Source organism: Eretmochelys imbricata, chromosome 6 (genome assembly GCF_965152235.1).
Source record: "Eretmochelys imbricata isolate rEreImb1 chromosome 6, rEreImb1.hap1, whole genome shotgun sequence".
Taxonomy (NCBI): domain Eukaryota; kingdom Metazoa; phylum Chordata; order Testudines; family Cheloniidae; genus Eretmochelys; species Eretmochelys imbricata.
In genome coordinates this window covers 69,697,545-69,719,578 of record NC_135577.1, presented here as the reverse complement: position 1 = coordinate 69,719,578, position 22,034 = coordinate 69,697,545, and the positions used below count along the sequence as shown (strand labels likewise).

The window sequence follows — 22,034 nt, the reverse complement described above, 5'->3', positions numbered from 1 at the left end:
TCTGTGAAATGTCCATGGTGATCCACAAGCACCTGGAGAACCATTGAGAAATACCCCTTGCGATTAATGTACTCAGTGACTAAATGGTCTGGTGACAGAATTGGAATATGCATCCCATCTATCAGGAATGTCCAGTTACTCCCCAATTAGGGAAGCCTATTTGTGCAAAGTCATTTATGTCATGCACGTTGCCCAGAGTCACGGTCTGTTGGAGCAGGATGCGATTAATGGGCCCTGCGCACTTCCGTCAACATAAGTCCAACGGTAGACTTTCCCACTTCAAACTAATTAGCGACCAATCGGCAGCAGTCTGGAGTAGCCAGCTTCCACAATGCAATCGCCACGTGCTTCTCCAGTAGCAGGGCAGCTCTCATTCTCGTGTCCTTGCACCACAGGGCTGGGGCAAGCTCATCACACAGTGCCATGAACGTGGCTTTCCTCATCCAAAAGTTCTGCAGCCATTGCTCGTTATCCCAGATGTCCATCATGACGTGATCCCACCACTGAGTGCCTGTTTTCCAAGCCCAAAAGCAGCGTTCCACTGTGGTCAGCACCTCCGTGAATGCCATAAGCAATCTCGTGTCATAACTACTGCACATGGCAAGATCAATGTCGCACTCCTTGTTAGGGGGCTTATTCCTTCACCCACTTACTTCCCTGGTCCTTCTCGCATGAACAGAGAGCAACAATACCCGAAGTCCAAAGGTGCAAACAATTCGATGTTTATTGGGGTGAACTTCCAGCAAGCATGATTCCAGTTTCCTTCCTTAGTATCCTCCTTCCCAGCTCTGACACCACAGAGCCTTACACCTGTGTCCCTGTTCCCATTCCTACCCTTAGCCAAACATGATTCCAACTTCCTTACTCCCATTCCCTGTTCCCATTTCCCCCTTTAGCAAAACACGATTCCAATTTTCTTACCCCCATTCCCCTGTTCCCATCTCACACACCCACATGCCCATGCCCACCTACTTCCTGATTGACTGCAGACTATATAGTAAAACTTGAGTTCTGCTTTGCTATACCTTAACCAATCATTTTCCTGAAATTTAACTAACCAATCCTAACATATTGTAACATGATTATGTACCCAATTATATCCCACCACCTTAATTAGTTTACACCCAGCAAAATTAATTATACAGCAGACAGGAACAATCACAGAACCAGACAGAGATTATACAGACAAACAATAGCAAAGTGGGAACTATAATGACAAGACAATACAGAAGTGAGGATTTCACATCCCAGCTATTGATAAGCGAGTTCTTGCCAGACAGGATGCTATCAAACTAAGTTTCCTTTTACATTTTCTAGGCACTTCCCTTTCTCTGGAGGTGATAGGAATACAATCCTGTCCTGATAGTGCCTAACAGCCCAATAGCACCTTATTTCAATGTGACTAGTTTGGAATGTGAGGATGTGACTGTTCGCTTCCCAGCTTATGGCTGCCTCTGCTGCTTAGCCAAAGGCCTTAGCCTAAGAACAGGGCCTCAGACTGTCACAGTAAGAGAAGGCCCTTACACCAGCAGACAGTGATTTTGATTCTTTCTTTTATACCTCTATAATTAGCCAAGTGATAAGAATACACCTAAATTCTTAGAGTATAGGCCTTTACAGACAGGCCTGAATATCTGTATCCTAACACTCCTCTTGCCTCTGTAGTTTAAGGAATAACTCCACTGCCACTCATGACGTGTTGGTCAGAGTGAGCAGCGTACTGGTCAACAGTTCAGAATCCATTCCTGCAGACCGAAGAGGCAGAGCACGCAGTAAACAAACCATTGAAAGACGGCGCCAAATGTGGACGGAAGCACACGGATTGCTGGGATGCAAAGCAATGCATCACGGGTCATTGGAACAGGACCCAGGATGCCCCACAACCCCCTCTGCCTTCCCACAAGTCTTAGCAGCAGAAGAGAAACAAGTGCTCTGAGGGATAGCTGCCCAGAGTGCACCACTCTGAATACCATTGCAAGAGCCGCAACTGTGAACACGCTATTGCGCAGGCAGCTGACAGTGTGAATACACAACAGTGGTTTCCCCTCAGCGCTCTCTGAGCGGTGCTGTAACTCTGCCAGTGTGGACATGCCCTTACATTGGTGGGAGCATCACTAGATACTCACAGTTGGGTGGACATAAGCTTGTCTACACCGGAGATAATCTAACTCTGTAGTATAGATGGGTCATTACTTTTCCAAAATGGTTTTGGTTTTTTTCAGTTTCAAATTGTTTCAATGTCTTTCAATTAACTCCAATGGTCCATCAGTGTCTTTTCCTGGTCTGTACAATATGTGGGTACTTGAAGCTAGTTTTGTGTAAACAACTGGCTTGGGAGGTAGCTCTGCCTGACTGCTTCCCTGCCCAGCTGGGTGATGATGCTAAAGTTGCACCACAGATACAATTTTCTATACATACCCACCCCCGCATTCATAACCATAGTCTGCAGACATAGCTCATGACTATCAAGTTCAGAACATTACCATCTTTCACAAAAGACCTTACTCTACACATTTTAAACTACAGTAATACAGTATGCAGTTGGTTTAACAGCTCATTTGGGAGGGCGGGGGAGAAGTCTGAACCTTTTCTTCTCTTGTAGCATATGGACCCGATTGTCACTGGGACCATCTATAGAGTTTCACAGAATACCAGGGTTGGAAGGGACCTCAGGAGACCACCTAGTTTGCACAGCAGAGACCAGCTTGGGGAAAAAATAAACACAAAGTTTATGTGATAGAAAAACCACAGATTCAAAAAGATGAAATAGTAAGGGAAAGCAAACAGAAAAGTGACACAGAAAACACAAAAATGCAACCTCCAGTTTTACTCTTTCGCATTAGATAAAATCTCTTTTCTAATATTAGTTATCAATTGCCTTTCAACAATTTCTCAGCGAACACCCTAACTATAGGAGGGATGGCAGTGTTCATGGACAGCCTTCTGTTGTCCCCCAAGCTCTAGATAAGAGACTTAAGTCCCCAGTCTGCTTTAAAAGACTTTTTTTTCCTGTTCATTCCCCCCCGCCCCTCAGTCCATGGTGACTCATGGTTATTCAGAGTGGGGAAATTGTCTTTCCATTAATCTAATGATCCATCCTTGTCTTTTCCTTGGCTGGACAATAGGTAGTTATTTGAAGTCAGTTTTGTGTAAACACCTGGCTTGGGAGGTTCCCCTCTCCATTTGACTCCTCACAGCCCTTCTGTGAGGTGTAGTTGAAGTTCTTGTATAGATTATGAACACAGTTTTCTACAACACAAATATACAGATTCATAACCACAGTCTGTATCCATATCTCATTACTCAGACTTCAAGGCCAGAAGGGACCATCATGATCATCTAGTCTGACTTCCGGCATGTTACAGGCCACTCTGGCAATAGGCCCATATCCTCTGGCTGAGTTACTGAAGTTCTCAAATCTTGATTTAAAGACTTAAAGGTAAACAAAATCCACCATTTACTCTAGTTCAAACCAGCAAGTTACCCATGTGCCCTGTACTGCAGAGGAAAGCGAAACCCCCCTCAGGGTGTCTGCCAATCTGACCTGGTGGAAAATTCCTTCCTGACGCTAAATATGGTGATTAGTTGGATTCTGAGCATGTGAGAGAGACCCACCAGCCAGATAGCTGGGAAAGAATTCTCTGTAGGAACTCAGACCCCTCCCTCTCTAGTATTCCATCTCCAGTCATTGGAGATATTTGCTAATAGCAGTCACAGATGGGCCACACACCATTGTAGGTAATATCATACCATCCCCTCCATAAACTCGTCAAGCTGAGTCTTGAAACAAGTTAGGGTTTTTGCCCCCACGATTCCCCTTGGAAGCCATACCATCAAGTTCAGAACATTACAAATTTTCATAAAAGACCTTACTCAATACACTTTTATAATACAGTACCACCATATGCAATCAGCTGGGCTAACTTCTCATTTTGGGGGTTTAAACCTGCTCTTCCCATGGGGTGTCACACCCCTCTTATGAGTTTGGTGCTGGAGTTTTGGCCACTGGCCATAACATAAGCTTCACCTTTGCCCCTCCTTTCTAGGTAAGATGTCAGATACCTTGTTCTCCTGCCACAATACGTTTAATCTCTGTATCATACTCCGGCAAAGCTATGCTTCAGCATAGCAATCTGGAGTTGGTTCCTTTTGTTCTATGGAGCCATACGAATGGCAAATGGTCTGTTAACACCATGAACTAGTTATTGAATAGGTAGCATCTGGGTTGTTTTACAGTCCACACCATAGCATAACACTTTTTCTGTGACAGAGTAATTCTGTTCAGTGAGAGACAGTTGATCAGAAATGGCATGGGATATTTCCTGTTGTCCTCTAGTTTGCATCAGTATGGCTCTGAGACCCATGGTGGATGCACCAGTGCAGAATTTAAACATTTTCCTAAAATCTGAACTGGTCAAAATGGATTTCTTTGATAAAACTTGTTTCATTGTATCAAACTCTTTAGACAGGTGTCTGACCAGAGCACTTTTTCTGGCACAGACTAGTGATAGCAACAATATCACTGAAACCTCCCACAACATTTTCAATAATAGTTAGCCAGACCTGTAAAAGAGTGGACTTATTTTTTTAGTTGTAGGAACAGGTCAATGCACAATATATCCACTTTCAAGGGATATAGGTGGATTTGGCCCCCAGGTAAGGAAACCTTGCTATCCCCACAGTAGGCTGACACATTTACTGTGGGCATGTCTACACAGCAAACAAAACAAAAAATGCAGCAGCAAGTCCCAGACCCCAAGTGAACTGACTCAGGCTCGCGCTTTGCGGTTAAAAATAGCAGTAGAGATGTTTCCACTCAGGCTAGAGCCTGGGCTCTGAAACCTGGTGAGAAGGGTGGGTCTCAGAGGCTGGGTTGCAGCCCGAGTAGCAATGTCTATACTGCTAGTTTTAGTCCTGTAGCATGAGCACTATGCGTCAATTGACCTGGACTAGGACTCGCTAGCATCAAATTTATGTACTTTGCAGTGCAGATGCATGTAGTGAGGGCTGCCTCCCTACAAAACCTTCCTCACATGTGTTTAGTGTTCCTCCCAGGAGTCGCTAAATATAGCAATATCATCTATGTAGCTGAAAGCAAAGTCGTGGAACCCATGTAATACCCGATTAACCAGGCTCTGGAATGCAGCACCTGTATTAATTAATTCAAAGAATAGCACTGTGGCACAGAGGCCCATTGGTGGTTCACTACCCTGTGTCAGCAACTCTTGTCAGGCCTGATGCACTCCCTACAACTAACATGCTGTAATGATATATACTCAACAGGTGGCATGTAAAGTATATCCCCGGAAAACTAACAACTCACCCATCATTAATATTATTGCATGGTATATGTACAGGTAACATTCAAAATTACAAACATTCTGAAATTATTTTCCTAAAATGTGGGACAAGCAGGATATAAGGTACCCTATCCTAGGCAAAGAATGTGGTTGTGCCTGCTGGAGTCACTGTGCAAAAACTAACTGGGTGGTGAAAGCCAGGGTGTGACCTGCATGCTTGTAGGCTGGCTGCTGGTGTCAGTGTAATGAGTCACAGTGGTATAGCATTTAGAGCACCCACAGTTACAGGGCAGGTTCAACCTCTTACTGGTCTGCGTTGAACTCCAAAGAATCATGCGTACCTTTAATTCAAAAAGTCTAAAATCAGTAATGAATGCAGACTTCTTCCGTGACTCAGTGTCCAAAGGAATTTTCTAGTATCCCTTGGTTAAATCCACAGTAGTTAGATACACTTAGCAGAGCTAAACATTTAATATACCTCCACACAAGGCATAGGGTAAGTAACTGAACTATAAGAGCATTACGTTTTCTATAATCCACACACACACACTTATGGTACGGTCAATGTTCCCTCTAATTTTTGATAGGCCATGTGCGCAAAAAATTTCTTCTGTGCAAATTTTTGACAGGCCGTGTGTGCAAAAAATTTCTTCTGTGCAAGTTGTGCTTCTGTGAAAATTTTTGTGCACGCAGTGTTTTGCCAGGTGGCCAAGGTTTAGGATCTGTGTGCAAACGCACACGCGCACAGCTTAGAGGGAACAGCGGGTACGGTCTTCCTTGGGGACTAGGACAACTGGGGAAACCCAAGTGCTGTATGACTGCTACAATTCTATGTCTAGCATGCTTTCTTTGCACCTCCCCCTTGATCCATTCCCTCATTGTCCTTGGTGTTCTGTAAACCCTGTTAGTTACTGGGTGTACCTTATTGGTATCAATGTGATGCTCTCTCAAGTGAATTTGTTAGAAAACATCCTTTTTTGGCTTTGTAACACAGCCATGACTTCCTTATTAGTGGGGTTAACTCTTCACTTACATTAATCCTCTCTAAAGAGGCGTCCCCCCTATTCTCAGAAATTAAGTCTAGGAGAGGTGATACGTTGTGGTCCTCACCTGCACAGCATAGCATGTTCACCACAGCCTCCCTGTTATGGTAAGCTTTCAATCTGTTAATACATACCCTTTGGGGTGGGTCTTGACCGTAGCGTTTCTGTACTTTGTAAGTGACTTCATTTCATCTATCACCTCAAAGAGACCCTCCCATGAGTTCTACATTTTAATGCTTTTTTACAGGGGTTCATACCAGAACCACATCACCTACATCAAAGACTCTCTCACTAAGCTTTTTGTACAGACTTTCTCCAAGGTGATGCTGTTCAATATCTCTGCCCTGAACTTAGATACAAATTCAGTCACTGGTTCCCCATCTGTGTCAATGTTACCTTCTCACAAATCTCTGACCAGATCTAGGGGGCTTCTCACCTTCCTTCTATATAAGAAGTCAAATGGGGCAAACCCTGTCAATTCTTAGGGTACTTTTTTGTAAGCAAACAATAGGTAGAGCAGTAGCACATCCCAGTCCCTTGCCTTCCTGTATACATTATTAGCACGGACAAAGTGGGTTTCAACTAGGTCATTTGTTTCTGGATGATATGAGACAGGCTTTAATGGATTTACCCCACCCCTTTTCCACAATTGAGAGTATATGTGGGACATGAAATACTGTCAGATTGTGGGTCAAATTTCTTTTGGAAAACCAGCCTAGTAAATATGTGAAGGACTTGCACAGTTGCCACTGTTTCTGCTTCTATATTAGCTAGGGCTGCTGCCTCTGGGTATCCGGTAGCAAAGTTAACTACCGGCAATATATATTTTTCCTGTTTTTGGATGGCTTAGGGACTGGACCAGTAATGGCCATTGCAAGCCTATGGAATGCTTCTCCAGTTACAGGTAACAGTTGCCATGAGGTTTTATAAAGACCTGTAGCCTTTTTCCGCTTTTGGCACACGACAGGTCTTAGAGCAAGGTTGCACAACTTAGGGCCTGTGGGCCGCACAGACCGCACCAGAGCAGCGCAGAAGCCCACAGCCTGTTCAGCAAAAATATTAACTGCCGATTCATTAGCATTTTGTCATGTTTACATCATTTTAGTTTACACAAGTGTGTAAACAGACAATACTATACATAGGTTGTTTCTATCTAAATACATACAAAACAAGTTGAATTTAGAATATAAACTAATACAGGTGACTTTAAATCTTATTACAATATGTAGAATCTGTTTGGCCCACACACGCTTGTGCTTAGGTTTATGAGGCTCTTCTGTGTAATACGGTTGGGCACCATGGTCAGAGTATCCCTTTATTTCTAGATTTAAACCATGCCAAAAAACAACGTTTTCGGAAGCCTTTCAAATGTCCTCTATACTCCTGGATGTCCAGCAAATGGACCAGGGGTGGCCAACCTGGGGCTCCGGAGCCGCATGCGGCTCTTCAGAAGTTAATATGCGGCTCCTTGAATAGGCACCGACTCCGGGGCTGGAGCTACAGGTGCCAACTTTCCAATGTGCCGGGGGGGAGGGGGGCTGGCTCACTGCTCAAACCCTAGCTCTGCCACAAGCCCTGCCCCCACTCCACCCCTTCCCGCCCCCTCCCCTGAGCCTGCCATGCCCTCGCTCTTCCCCCCACCCTGAGCCTCCTGCACACCATGAAACAGCTGATCAGCAGGTGTGGGGAGGGAGGGGGAGGCACTGATCAGCAGGGCTGCCTGTGGGCGGGAAGCGCTGGGAGCAGGGGCGGGGGGCGGAAGTTAATGGGGGGCTGCTGACGTATTACTGTGGCTCTTTGGCAACGTACATTGGTAAATTCTGGCTCTCTCTCAGGCTCAGGTTGGCCACCCCTGAAATGGGCAATCATGGGCTAAACACAATAATGCTGCCCTGTATTTACCACTCACCAAGAACTGTTTGGTGTGCAGTAAACACAGGGTCCCTGTTCTTAATCACTGGGGCTTCCCTATATATCCTACTCACTTCCATAAAATACCCACCCCTATTCTCCTTTGTAGGGGCACTGCTGTGAACTGGTTTCCTAATGCACTCCCTAGGGAAGGGTCTGTGTCCCGATCTTTAACAAACACTACTCGTCTCTGGCCGATCTGGAGACTCCATTCCCTGCAATGCAGGCAAAGCATCCTTCCCTGTTCCCTCTCTCTTCCTCATCTGGGGTAGGCAAAGGAGATTCTGGGGTGCACACTTTCCCACTGCAGGGTACCACATCACTAAGTTTAGGCACAGATGTGATATAATTTCTAATCAAAACATCTGCAGGAATACCATCCCAATCATATTTCACCCCCTCCCACTGCAGCTCTAAGTGAGCAAATTTATGCCACTTCTCAGGCATACCTCTGAAAGTGGTGCAAAATATTTCCACCATCCATTTCATCAGATTCAGGTCCTGGAATACCTTAAACTCATCAGCTGAGGCCAATGGTAGATGGCTTCACAGTCTCACAAGGGAGGAGACAGCTATTCCAACAGGGTTTGGCTGCTCTTCTCCTGGTAGCTGTTTCTCTTCACTTCTCCTGCCTCTGAAGTATTTGTGACTAGACCAACACACTTATCTGAAGTAGCTTGACTTTGTTTTGAGGAACTGACCTAGCCATGGAAACAGTAGAAGCAGACTTCCTGTGTCATACCAATAAAATAAAAACCAGCAGGATCTTATTAAAGGGGATAAGACAAAATGTCACATTTACTATGAATACAAAAAGAATCATAGTAGGCAGTCAGTTATAGCTATAACATTTCATTCAGTTTCATATTCATTCACATGTTCATTCACACACACACACAGGTTCTGCATCTGCTGTATAGTTACCAGTCCTGAATGTAGCTTGAGTTCGTGGCTTGGGTTCATAGCTTGTGGCGGCTAACTAGCCAGGAAACCGGGCACAAGGAAGAGCTGGGTCTCTGTTGGGCATGCACCAATGCCCTTCCATGTTGGCAGCAGAATGTTCCCCTCCAAAATCTTCCATTTCACCCATCCTTTTTGTAGGCTTTAGTTTGAATCCAGAGTCTATAGGTCTTGCTGCGTCACGTTGCCTCTGGGTTCAGTGTGATTGATCACCCGTCAATTGCAGACATGACTTTCAGCCTAGGACCTGGCTTTGATGTTTCTTCAATTGTACTTTTGTTCTTCTCTTTTTAGGGTGGACTGTTCTTGCTTTGTCAGGGCTGTTGTCTGCACCTTCAGCCGTAGGTGTTTACACTTTATTTCATCAGGACAGGCTGGTGCTGGAGGTTGATTCCATCATCCATACATACCTCATTCACACATCTAAACTAAACTAATAAGATTACAGCAGGGTTTTGCAAAAATGAAGGTTGCAGGAAGCTTTTACAAAATGGAGTTTGGGACAAGTTAAAATGGAGTTTGAGTTACAATATGGACTGGCAAACAGTGTAAGGAATGGCAAACAAACAGTGAACAGAAGTTCCAATACAGACAAGTATAATGAATGACAAACAGTGAGCAGAAGTTACAATGTTGAAACAGTGTAAGTTTCCACGATTTAAGCAGCAATTGGATTGCAAGTGAAACTCAATTAGCCAGTTATTGGGGTACCTGGTTTTATGAACGAATGTAGTTTCATTCATAAAACTTTACTTATGAAGTTATATTAATAAAGTGAACAATTAAAAACAATTTCATTGATCAGTTCTACACCTGGAGTACCGTTATACATCCCAGGAGGTCCAGTAATACCACAGCATGAATGGGCCAGAGTAGTGGGGTGGGAGCATATGGTGGTCCCTATGAAATCCAGGCCTCTTATCCCACATGAACTCTCTCCTAGAAACACTCCCTGACTCCCAACACGGGGTTGGTAGACACATAGAAGTTTCTCTGCTGTGTTCAGCAGAAGAGGACGAAAGAGTATACATCCCCCAAGGGAGGGGCAGCCCTATCAGCGATACTCTGTTTTTGTATTGGGGAGCTTGGTAGAGGGACACCTCTCTAGCCTGGCGTGCTGGTGACTCCAAGGCTGGTGCTTTGAAAATCAACTCTGTTTTCCCTTAGAGGTGACTCCAGTATCAGGCCTATCAAAAAGTCCTTCACCACAGGATAAGGTTTCAGTGCCAAGATAATATGAAGGCAGAAGATACCACAGAGCAGTCAGTACTTGGACCACAATACACACACACAGTGCAGAGGAGTCAGTACCAAGGGCAGTGTGATCAGCAAATTTAGAAAGTACTACGTAAACTGCCTTGGCTGTCAGTCCTGAACTTTTCAGGCTTATAGCCCTTAGATGTATGAGCCTGAGACAAGTTACGCAGGTGACGACCCTTCTGTCTCTTGCTTGCATCTGGGCTCATCTTTGGCTTGGTGCTCTTTTCCACTGGTCAGACAGACACCAATATAATGGTGGATAAATAGGACCTGAGTGGATACAGAATGGGAGCTTGGAGTGGAATCACAGCTCTCTAAGAGACGGACCCGATGACTGAGTCCTGGTTGTAGCTCTCCTCTGAGTCTGAGGAAGTTTGCATCTGCTTCTCTAGGAGGAAAAGTTTCAGCCTCAAGTCCCTTGCTCTCTGGTATGCCTGAAGAAAATGCAAGATGGAACATCTTTCCGGGACATTCTCGGAGACAAAGCAAGCGGCTTTGTGTCTATATTTCTGGCTTTGCCACAGATGGGCATCAAAGCATATAGAAGAGGCAGGTCTTAACTCCTAGCTACTTAGTGTCTGCCATGATTCTAGAATACCTGTACAGAAGGGGTCTAGGTTAACTAAAAACTTATCTATGTACAGTATATGAAATATATATAAACATTTGCCAGGCACAAAAAAGAACTGCATTAACTACACTGCCGCCAAGTATACTAACTACATTATACAAGGGTAAGTAAATTGGCAGTATGCAAAGTAGACACTTTTACTGATTCCGGCACTAAGACGGAACCAGTAGAGGCAAATGAGGCACATTCGGACCCATTCTGCCTTTACGTGGTGGTGCATGAGGGCATTTAGGGTACAGGTTGGCTACAGACACTGCTGGCCAAAAGAATCCAATCTCATGTGCCTGAGGCACGTGTAAACCAAGAGTGAAATCTATGTGGACAGGCATGTGTAGTAGTAAGATTACAAGGGACGCTGGCAAGTTTAAGTACCAGCATGCTCAACTTTACACAAAACATGGAGAGACAGAAAAATTTCTCAGAACACATTTCTTTTACATTTGCTGACAGGACTTAAATGTATTTTTCTCTCCCAATGCCTTTACATATGTTCACCTGTAAAAACATTATGCCACAGAAATATTGTCTATTTCATGTAAAAAAAATAGCATCATACAAACAATGTTAAGGTAGAGAGGGGAAGAATAGTCTTGGAGCTAGGGCACTGGAATGGGGAAGTTCGTAGACTGGGGTCCTATCTATTTCTGGCTCTCCCAGAAATTTCTTGTGGGACCCTGGAAAATATCAGCTTTAACCTATGTTCCCAAACTGTTTTGTAGACCTCAGCAAGAGCTAAAAACAAAGTCTTGCTCAAAGAAAATCACGTCAGGAATTAAGTTATGAATGTCTGACATTAGTAAATGCCACTTGAATGGGAGCAACTTTCAAAGCATAATTAAAAAAAAACAAAGGATAGGAAATATGGAGCTTTAAAACATTAAAGTGAATAGTAGACCCTCATAGCTCTCTAGATAGTGCTCAAGTTTCAGGAACCAACACGCAAGAAGGGCCTTAGCCCAGGTTTTTAAAAACAGGATAGCGCCACCTGCATTATTTTCAGTAACATGAAATGACTTCTGAAGACTAACAGGTAAATAGGAATAATACCGGGATCTCAACCTTGTGTTACTGACCCTTAGAAGACCAAAGGAAAGAAATATGTAAATCCAGAGCAGCTCAGCTAGCTACTATCATCCACACAATAAAATGAACAGACTGGTTCACAATATTTATTATTACAATATATTGCTTTAAACAAAACTTCCATATGGTTAGTAAATCCAAACCATAGTACGAGGACAGCAGAACTGCAGCGCAAACCACACCTCTGCAAATGTATGCAAAAAAGCCGAACAAAGGCACGTAAGCGTCACCATGATAGAAGAGTAAACTACAGACCCCAACTGTGGGAGTGCAGATTTACAGGCAGCAGATAGTCTGATTTACCCATCCTCCTTACCAATACCAGAAAGGTCTCGTCTTCTGTATGCAAAAACTGTAGGGCCTTGATAGATACCCTTCTTTCACTGTCAGCTCCCAAACATCTTCCTCTTGTACCTGAACTAGTACATAAACACGATACAGAATATGTGCAAATTGAACACAAGCATGAATTAGGTTCTCTTGTTCAAATAGAAGGTTAAAAAAGTAAGTCCAACTCCCCTAACCTCTACAGAAAGGCACCACCAGCAGTATTACCCAAGACATCCAAGGTTAGTGGCAACCATGGCCTTGAAACAAAAAACAGATGGCAGAAGGAGTAGGCTATATGACCACAGTATGGTATTTGCAGAGTTTGAAGGTGAGGTAGGATCAGTTATATCCTACAGAAGACCTGTTGCTAAAAGTGTTTTTAAAAAAGGGACTTAAATAAACATGTAAACAGTGGAATTCAATGACATTGTGGGCAGATGGGTTTTTGTTTTTAAAATTTATTTTCTCAACTCCTTGTTTGGGGAGTAGAATAGATTTTAAAGGAAAATGTGTATGATAATTGTGTGCCATGCTCCATATCATTTAATACTTAATTTTAGAAGTATGGCTAAACCGGGATGTTATTACCCACATTCAATTACGCTGAACCATGTGCTACTGCTGACTTTGTTCACTGCTGCTCAGATTCTTTGTACAGTAAGTGAACATGCAAGTACCCTTATATCAACTTTGCTATAGAGTAAAGTTCATGGAAAAATAAGAAAAATATTACAGACTATGAAGTATACTGCATCCAGTTTTGTGTATTTTGAATCCTCACGCCAAAGTAAAAATTTAAAAAAACAAAACAAAAAACCACCAACCTGGGCAGAAGGGAGTTGATCTAATACCCTCAGAGACATCGAAATGCAGTCTATATTTTACTTTAATGCTGGAGAGAGAACTATAGACCGAAGAGCTATTTACATGCATAGGGATCTCAAATGTTCTCTAGAAGCTCAAGCAAGAGATACATTTCAGTCCCTGTCAAAAATGTTACTTTCAGGGGGTGCTCTTTTTGGTACAAGTGCAAGTGATAACTTCCCTTCTTCAGATAGTCATTGCTGCTTCTCAAAAGCATCCACTCATGTTGGAAGTGACTGTACACAGTGCAAACAGTGTGTGAGCTAATTCATATTTACATACCTCTAAAGTCAAAAAGGGAAAAATAAATGCTTACCACTGAAGCCTACTGTGTATGGCTAACTCCTGTGGAACTTCTGTATATCAGAAGATGAGTTGATAAGCACTCTAGGCATCAAAGATAAAAGTTCCTTTGTTCAACATCTAGTTATTCCCAACATTGGGAGAAAGGTGAAGTCAGACAATTGTTCAAGTATTAAGCACAAGAGCCTCATCCTCTTGCTTGCTCTCCCTCCCCCACCCCCTCACGCACACAACTTGGTGGATAAAAGTAGATTTCAATACAATGTTAATACAGTTGCAGTGACTTTTCAAGGATTTTACCTTTTGAGGAATATTAGAGTGAGCCACAAACAAGGTCAGATCAGGAAGTTTTTACCTTAATAGAAAATATTTACTTTAAAACATGCCCTCATTGGTAAACACCACAGAAGTGTTCAGAAACTAGCCTGCAAGGTTTGGAGCACAATACTAGCTCATTGCTGGTCAATTTCCATTCTTCCTCATCTTGGTGTGTTAAGAGGTATATATAGTTGCCAGCAATTTAACAGTTAAAAGTGTCAATTTTCAAATAAGTCAGTACTGCCAAGTTGCAGGTAGAGTCAGTCCAGAGACATGCTGGGTACAAGCTATTTATAACACGTTCCTAGCAACATGCCTCAAAACTTCAGATCATCAACTTTTCCTAAACAAGTCTTCACTTCTGTATTTCATGTGAGTGTTGTGGCTAGTGCAGTCCGTCTAATATATGGCACCATGTTTCAGGTATCTGCCGTACTGACTTCTTTGGAGCAGAAGTAGTGCACAACTACTGCATTAGGGTATCGGGCAAATGCACTGTGAAGAAACAGAATAGCATACAAGATCAAATGTCAGTATAATCAATACCCAGTTTTCCCTGTTCACTATACAAGCTTGATTTTTGTTACAGACAGAAAAGTGACTACATAAAACTGCTACTTTCTTAATGAAGAGAATTCCTGACTGAGTTTCAATTATAGCATCAGTTTTATTGGAGATGCCCCAAGCAAAGAACTCAGCTGGACTTTGCAGCATCGTGACTCAAAAATGAAGTACACAGTATATACTAACCCTACCTTCACCCAGTACTTCAAGATCATACTTAACAGGGAAAACTGAATCAATGCACACCAATAATTCAGTGCTCTAAGAGACAGTGACTGTATTCATTAAAGCAGCAAGCAGAGAGAGATCTATTCCCCACTAGATTCTGAGTATCAGTCATGTCTTAAGAGGGGATTAATCCCACCACCAGTAACAGCAGCTAAAAGTTGTTAGGTGATATAAGATTTAGTTTGGAGCTGATGCACTGAAAGGGGTGAGGGAAGGGAACGTCAAAATCTCTGCTTCACATCAGACTGATTTCTTCCTGAAAACTCCAGGGATGAAAATGGTGAGAGGAGAATAATTATTGGAAGTTTTGACACCAAACCATTGCTGCTGCTCAGATGCATTAATGTGATTGGCACATAAGGTGCAGGTTGATTTGGGAGCACAAGGTAGCCATCACCACACTTAAGGTTTCAGATTTACAAAGCCTTTATATATTATATACATTATACTTTCAAAACTGAGAGACCACCTATAAAAATGTATATAAAGAAGCCATGTGCAATCCTAACGAGGGCCACTCCACATGGACCAAACTGTGCTGTGTTTACAAAGAGCTTTCCGATTCCAGGATGCAAAACTACTTTTTATAGTGATCTTCATCCACTCTGTACAGAGTTCTGAGCTCTGCAGTCAACATCTTAGGTGATATCAGCATATCAACTACTTGCTCCATCAATCTTGGAAGAAAAGCCCCATGAAACTTGAAATTGTTTTATTGTGTCTGTGCTGGAGGCTTGAAAAGCCAAGAGAAGTTATTTTTGCACTTCATTTTTTTTTTTTTTTTTTGTTATAGGCATCAAGAGGTTAGCCTCTCTGCTAAGATTACAGTTTCCAATTCATTGTACACTTCTGAAAGTTCTCCCTCAGTTGTCGGCTCCTGGATTTACATATCCTTACTTCTCTGCAAGAATAAGCCAGACTAATTTGTTTTTGTACCACAAGCCTCTTTAGGAAGAATGCTCTGTATTACTCACCTATTTCCTATCTTCTTTTTACACACAGTGCACACTTTTTCCTCTGTGATGATACACTTCACCTGCTGATGCAAAATTCTCTCCTCCTGAACCTGTAGGAGAATGGAAACATGATAAGCAGTGCAATGCTACACCTCAGCCATCTTTCTAGTCTGAACAAACAGAAGAATAGTATTTTTAATTACCTTTAGTTTCCCACTATCCTGAAATGCAAGAGTTATGATTCGCTGATTAGTGTGCATTTAGTAATCTTGGCTATGCTACAATACCATCTAGAGCACAAGTTTCCTGTACTGGTAATGAAGAGCTCACATTTTTACAGTCTTTCCATTTAACAGAACTTTTGAAAATCCACTCTGATAAACGAGGATAAAAGAGGTGGATACAAACCCTCAGGAATTCTGCATGAAGAAGATTTTTTAGTACTTGGTTGAATCGCTTCTTCTGGGCATTTTCTTCAAGGACTTTTTCTAGGAAGATTCGAATCTCACTAATTTGAGTATTTGCTGGGAGCAGGTTTATAGCCTAGAAGCGACAAGGACAAGTTGTAAGAAAGACGAAGGGGTATGGAAGGAAAACAAAAAGCAATGGGATTGAGACATTCATTTTCATCCGGTTTCAGAGCGGTAGCCATGTTAGTCTGTGTCAGCAAAAAGAACGAGGAGTACTTGTGGCACCTTAGAGACTAACAAATTTATTTAAGCATAAGCTTTCATGGGCTAAAACCCACTTCATCGGATGCATGCAGTGGAAAATACAGAAGGAAGATAGAGATACACATACATACACAGGGAGAGGGAGAACATGAAAAAATGAGTATTGCCATACCCACTATAACGAGAGTGATCAGTTAAGGTGAGCTATTATCAGCAGAAGAAAAAAACCTTTTGTAGTGATAATCAGGATGGCCCATTTCCAACAGTTGACAAGAAGGTGTGAACAGTAGGGGGAAAAAATAAGCATGGGGAAATAGTTTTACTTTGTGTAATGACCCTTCCACTCCCAGTCTTTATTCAAGCCTAATTTAATGGTGTCCAGTTTGCAAATTAATTCCAATTCGACTGTTTCTCATTGGAGTCTGTTTTTGAAGTTTTTTTGTTGAAGAATTGCCACTCTGAAGCCTGTAATTGAGTGACCAGGGAGACTGAAGTGTTCTCTGACTGGTTTTTGAATGTTTTGTTACTGTTACTCACACCTTCTTGTGCACGGTTGGAAATGGGCCATCCTGATTATCACTAGAAAAGGTTTTTTTTCTCCTGCTGATAATAGCTCACCTTAACTGATCACTCTCGTTATAGTGGGTATGGCAATACTCATTTTTTCATGTTCTCCCTCTCCCTGTGTATGTATGTGTATCTCTATCTTCCTTCTGTATTTTCCACTGCATGCATCCGATGAAGTGGGTTTTAGCCCATGAAAGCTTATGCTTAAATAAATTTGTTAGTCTAAGCTGCCACAAGTACTCCTCGTTCATTTTTGTCGAGATACTTTTAGGATCTGCTCCCAGAGCCTACCCTTAACTCCAGTGTTTTTCACTGTAATTCAAGATATAGCAACTATCCATATGGTAAGGATTCCTTACCTTAGTAGTATCTAATTTGCTGTGGTGCAATTCTAAAACCTGCAGGGCAGCCTGGAGATTGGCTTGAGGCTCCAACAGCTCCATCTTGATTGGCCCCAGGCAATGTACACTAGGTGGGGATAGATACATCCGGAGTAGAGACAGATACACCTGTTTCACACAAACACAATAAAGACTGAAGCATAACAAAAACAGACACCACTGAACTCTAACCGCTACAGGGCTAACTCTGCAATACACCATGGCACTGACAAGTAGGGATTTTGATATAGACTTAAAATCTATTAGCCTTAAGCAGCTTGTCTCCTGAACAAGTTTGTGCATTGATTAATTTTCAAGCCTTCAGCACAGAACAAATTTTAGATATTAAAATTTGCACCTCCTTTCTCTACAGCTCTGCTACATGTATTCAGACTCATCTGTTGTCTTAAGTAGCAAGTTTTACTACTTTTTATTCTGGTTAGCAGCAACAAGATAGCCCAGAGGGACACAGCTGGATTCTATTCCTACTTGTAAAACAGAACTGTTGGCCAACGAAAAAGTTCAGTCATTTCCTACAACCCAGCAACATTCCAAACAGGAGAGAAGTTGTGAAAAATGTACGACAAGTTCCTCAATAGTAGAAGATGATACAGAGGACCCTGCCCCCTGAGAAGTTCTGAGCAACCATAGGTCTCCTTTAAATTTGCTATATATGGAGACAATAGTTTAATTCATGTATCACTCACATGAGCAACAAGAATATGGACATAAAGCTACTCACATCTTTGTTGCCATCTTTGCTTCTGTCATAGTGTTTATGGCAGTACCTACAACAGACGTGAAATGAATGAAATGTGAGATTGTCTTTGTCATAAATATAAAGGGAAGGGTAAACCCCTTTAAAATCCCTCCTGGCCAGAAGAAAAATCCTCTCACCTGTAAAGGTTTAAGAAGCTAAAGGTAACCTCGCTAGCTCCTGACCAAAATGACCAATGAGGAGACAAGATACTTTCAAAAGCTGGGAGGAGGGAGAAAAACAAAGGGTCTGTGTGTCTGTTGGTATGTTGCTTTTGCTGGGGATAGAACAGGAATGGAGTCTTAGAACTTTTAGTAAGTAATCTAGCTAGGTATGCGTTAGATTATGATTTCTTTAAATGGCTGAGAAAAGACTTGTGCTGAATAGAATAACTATTTCTGTCTGTGTGTCTTTTTTGTAACTTAAGGTTTGCCTAGAGGGATTCTCTATGTTTTGAATCTAATTACCCTGTAAGGTATCTACCATCCTGATTTTACAGAGGTGATTCCTTTACTTCTATTTCTATTAAAAGTCTTCTTGTAAGAAAACTGAATGCTTTTTCATTGTTCTCAGATCCAAGGGTTTGGGTCTGTGGTCACCTATGCAAATCGGTGAGGATTTTTACCAAACCTTTCCCAGGAAGTGGGGTGCAAGGGTTGGGTGGATTTTGGGGGGAAAGACATGTCCAAACTATGTTTCCCAGTAAACCCAGTTAGAGTTTGGTGGTGGCAGTGGATATTCCAAGGACAAAGGATAAAATTAATTTGTACCTTGGGGAAGTTTTAACCTAAGCTGGTAAAAGTAAGCTAAGAAGGTTTTCATGCAGGTCCCCACATCTGTACCCTAGAGTTCAGAGTGGAGGAGGAACCTTGACAGTCTTGTAAATCAATAAATCCACACAAGCAATAAGTATTAAGTTTGGACAGCCTCAGCAATACAGAATATGTACTAAAAGTAGAGCAGAGCATTTACAAGGGGCACTTTTCATTCTCAACTATGTGATACTGGTGAAAAGGGGAGTTTTTAAATGGTATTTTTAAAAATACCTGTCTCAATCCAAGATATTTAAATTTGAAATAGCATTGAGTTCTGGGGTGTAAACAAAAACAAACAAAAAAATCTGAGAAACTTATCTTAGGTTGACTATCAATGCAGCCAAAGAAATAAATGGATAAATCCTGGGGTAACAGGCCAATGAATGGTAACAGACTTTAAAATATAAGAAAGAGGTGCCCGATCAGCACACAGCAGGGTGAATGCCTCCCAATAGGCGTTACCTGAAGAGGTATGCACAAAGTTAGGGTTTAACAGCCCCCATGTCTAGCTACAAAGAAACCCTTGGAAGCACACCTGCCAATATCTAGGTGCTGGTTAGTTGTACTTTCACCCAAATGCTTTGAATTTGTTAAAAAATACAGGGAGGAATCAGCCATAGACTCCACTTAGTAGGAGCAGCTGCAGAAGCAGACAAAGCAGGGACTACTGCACGGGGGTGAGGGAGAGGGTAAAATGTGGCCCTAGCTGGGCCATCCCTTCCATAGCACCATCTGGACTCAAATGGGGACCTCCCCGTCACCAGGAGACCCCAGGGAAAAACTGCAGAGGAACTGCAAGGAACTCCAGCCACAGGAGCAACTGCAAAAGCAGCCAAGGCAGGGACCTTCAGTCATTCAGAGACCTTTCCACAGTTTTGACTGAAATTTCTCTGCCATGTGCTGATTGCCTCCCACTTCCCAGTCTCAGTTTCACTTCTTACCCTCTCGTCCCCTGCCATGTTCCCCTCACCGCCTTCCCTTTTCTTTTTATGCAACTTATCCGCCCCTCCCGACTAACCCCTCTCCTGCCTGCTGCCAAAAAACCAGAGCCATTATAGCAGTGCTTCCTCTGTTTGTGTTGTACCCTTTCCCCTAGCGTCTGTCTTGTCTATTTAGATTGTAAGATCAGAGCAAGAACTGTTCGCTGTTCTGTCTTTGTGAAGTGCTAGCACAATGGGGCCTAACTCTCATTTGTTTCATAGGCTCCATCATGACAAACATGTTGTTTAACTACCACCAACTTCTAATGGAAAAGAATCTCCTTGCTAACACAGTTCCTTCTAATTAAGGAAGAATATTGCAGTAGAAGATTAATATGTAATAATAGGGCACAAGCTAAGAGACAACAGGAAGTGCTTATATTACAGGGTGAAAAACTAAAAAAGCCAGGCAGTGACTGCTCTGCTATTTAAGACTAATTGGAGCCCAAGTAAAGAAACAGGCTTGAGGCACTGACAAATGCAACAGCATGGGAAGGCCAAGCCCCAAGAAACGTGGAGATGCTAGCTGTGATCAGAAGAGTTATTCATGCATCATGCACACAGGGAGAATCCCAACCAACAAGCGTGGCAGGTATGAGAGATCAAAAAGTCTACAATACCTATCATGTTCTAAGTGCACATATAACATTTAACAACCCCACCCCACCCACAGAGACATGAAGCATCAATGGTTGGAGAGAAGCTATTTTAAAAAACAACCTTGAAAAAAAATGGACATGGAGGGAGAAGAGGCTTACATTTCAGCCATTTTGGTATCCTTCAGAATGTGGACATAAATAATGAGGGCTTGTTCATGCTTCCCCATACGACCCAACAGCAAGGCACGTTCTTCTAGTAGACCTAGAGGGGATCATCATAAAAGTAATAATCAGTGCCTGCCACAGAAAAGGGAAAATTCAAGCTCCACTACAACAACAGACCAAGGAACTGGAAGAGATGGGAACAGGAGTGAAAAGCAGGAGAAAAGTATAAATTGCGGCATGAACAGAAGATCAGACATGACTAACTCGATGACCCATCGGTGGCATCCAACCACATCAAAACACTATCACTTTACCGGATCCTGAACTATTTTTGCCAGTACCCCCACCACCTTTTTTACTGAACATGCTTGGGATGCACGTAGGATGCTTCAAGGGCCATTGTTGGTCTGCAGCAACTGAAGTTCATCTACAGGTTACAGTATAAATTTAAAAGAGAAGTCAGTCAGCAGCTCATCTTATCCCACCACAGACCCAGAGAGGAATTTCACTGTACCACTCACAAAGCCCAAACAGCCAGCACTGGTGTATACAACAATGATTGGCAACAACTGACCTAATAGTTCTTTTCCATTTCTAGTTACTATAATTTTATAAACAGGAAGGAGAGCACAGAAAGATGTTGCTGTGCAACATGAAACTAAATAGGTCTCAAGCTGAAGGAAGCTAGAGCATGACTAGCACTCACCATCAAAGGGGAAATCACTGATGAGCCTACTAGGTTCATAGCAGCTAGAAATCTCAAGAAAACAGAGCAGCTTTCTCCGATACTCCCCCAGCTCCCCTTCCTCCTCTCCAGCAGGCACTGGAATTTTATCTGTGAGGGGGAGAAAGCTGTCAGAGTTAGTATCATGTGGGTTCTCCCACAGTAACAAAGGGAACAGGGAGACAGAACATTTTCACCAAACTATTTTGCAAGAAGTCAAATGTTGTTTACAATACCCCATGCACTGCAGACCATGTGCAATAAAAGATGCATGAATAACTCTTAAGGAGTTGAAGACGATGGTCTCCTTTTTTAGGCCACTTGATAATGAAGCAGATAAGACTAACTCTAGATAAGACTAGTAATGAAATTGAAAACCTCTCTTTCCCAAACCACAGAATTCAGGAAGCCTAGTCTCAACTCCACATAACCATGACAAAAAAAGTTTCTTGTTGCTACCCTAGAATTTCCTTTAACCCATGAAACTATAAGCTCTATATAAGTTCACCACTATTGTACTCCCTTCATCCTACATTAGAAGCATGCTGTGCTCTTTTCTCTAGTAAGTGCACTAGCAAAGAGAACCTACAATTTAAATAATTGATGACATGAATAATGGAGT

At 42.4% G+C, this 22,034-nt stretch overlaps 1 protein-coding gene across 1 annotated transcript in view; it reads right to left on the bottom strand.

Moving 5' to 3' along the window:
- Nucleotides 1-12,258: 12,258 nt before the first annotated feature.
- VPS39 (VPS39 subunit of HOPS complex) overlaps nucleotides 12,259-22,034 on the bottom strand; it is a 33,098-nt gene continuing 23,322 nt past the window's right edge. Inside the window, exons 19-25 of the mRNA XM_077818836.1 lie at nucleotides 21,395-21,523; nucleotides 20,683-20,785; nucleotides 18,115-18,160; nucleotides 17,352-17,501; nucleotides 16,160-16,294; nucleotides 15,770-15,861; nucleotides 12,259-14,498 (exon numbers count right to left, since the gene is read on the bottom strand). Of these exons, the coding sequence (XP_077674962.1) occupies nucleotides 14,423-14,498; nucleotides 15,770-15,861; nucleotides 16,160-16,294; nucleotides 17,352-17,501; nucleotides 18,115-18,160; nucleotides 20,683-20,785; nucleotides 21,395-21,523 (731 nt within the window). The 3' untranslated portion in view covers nucleotides 12,259-14,422. The remainder of the gene's footprint in view (nucleotides 14,499-15,769; nucleotides 15,862-16,159; nucleotides 16,295-17,351; nucleotides 17,502-18,114; nucleotides 18,161-20,682; nucleotides 20,786-21,394; nucleotides 21,524-22,034) is intronic.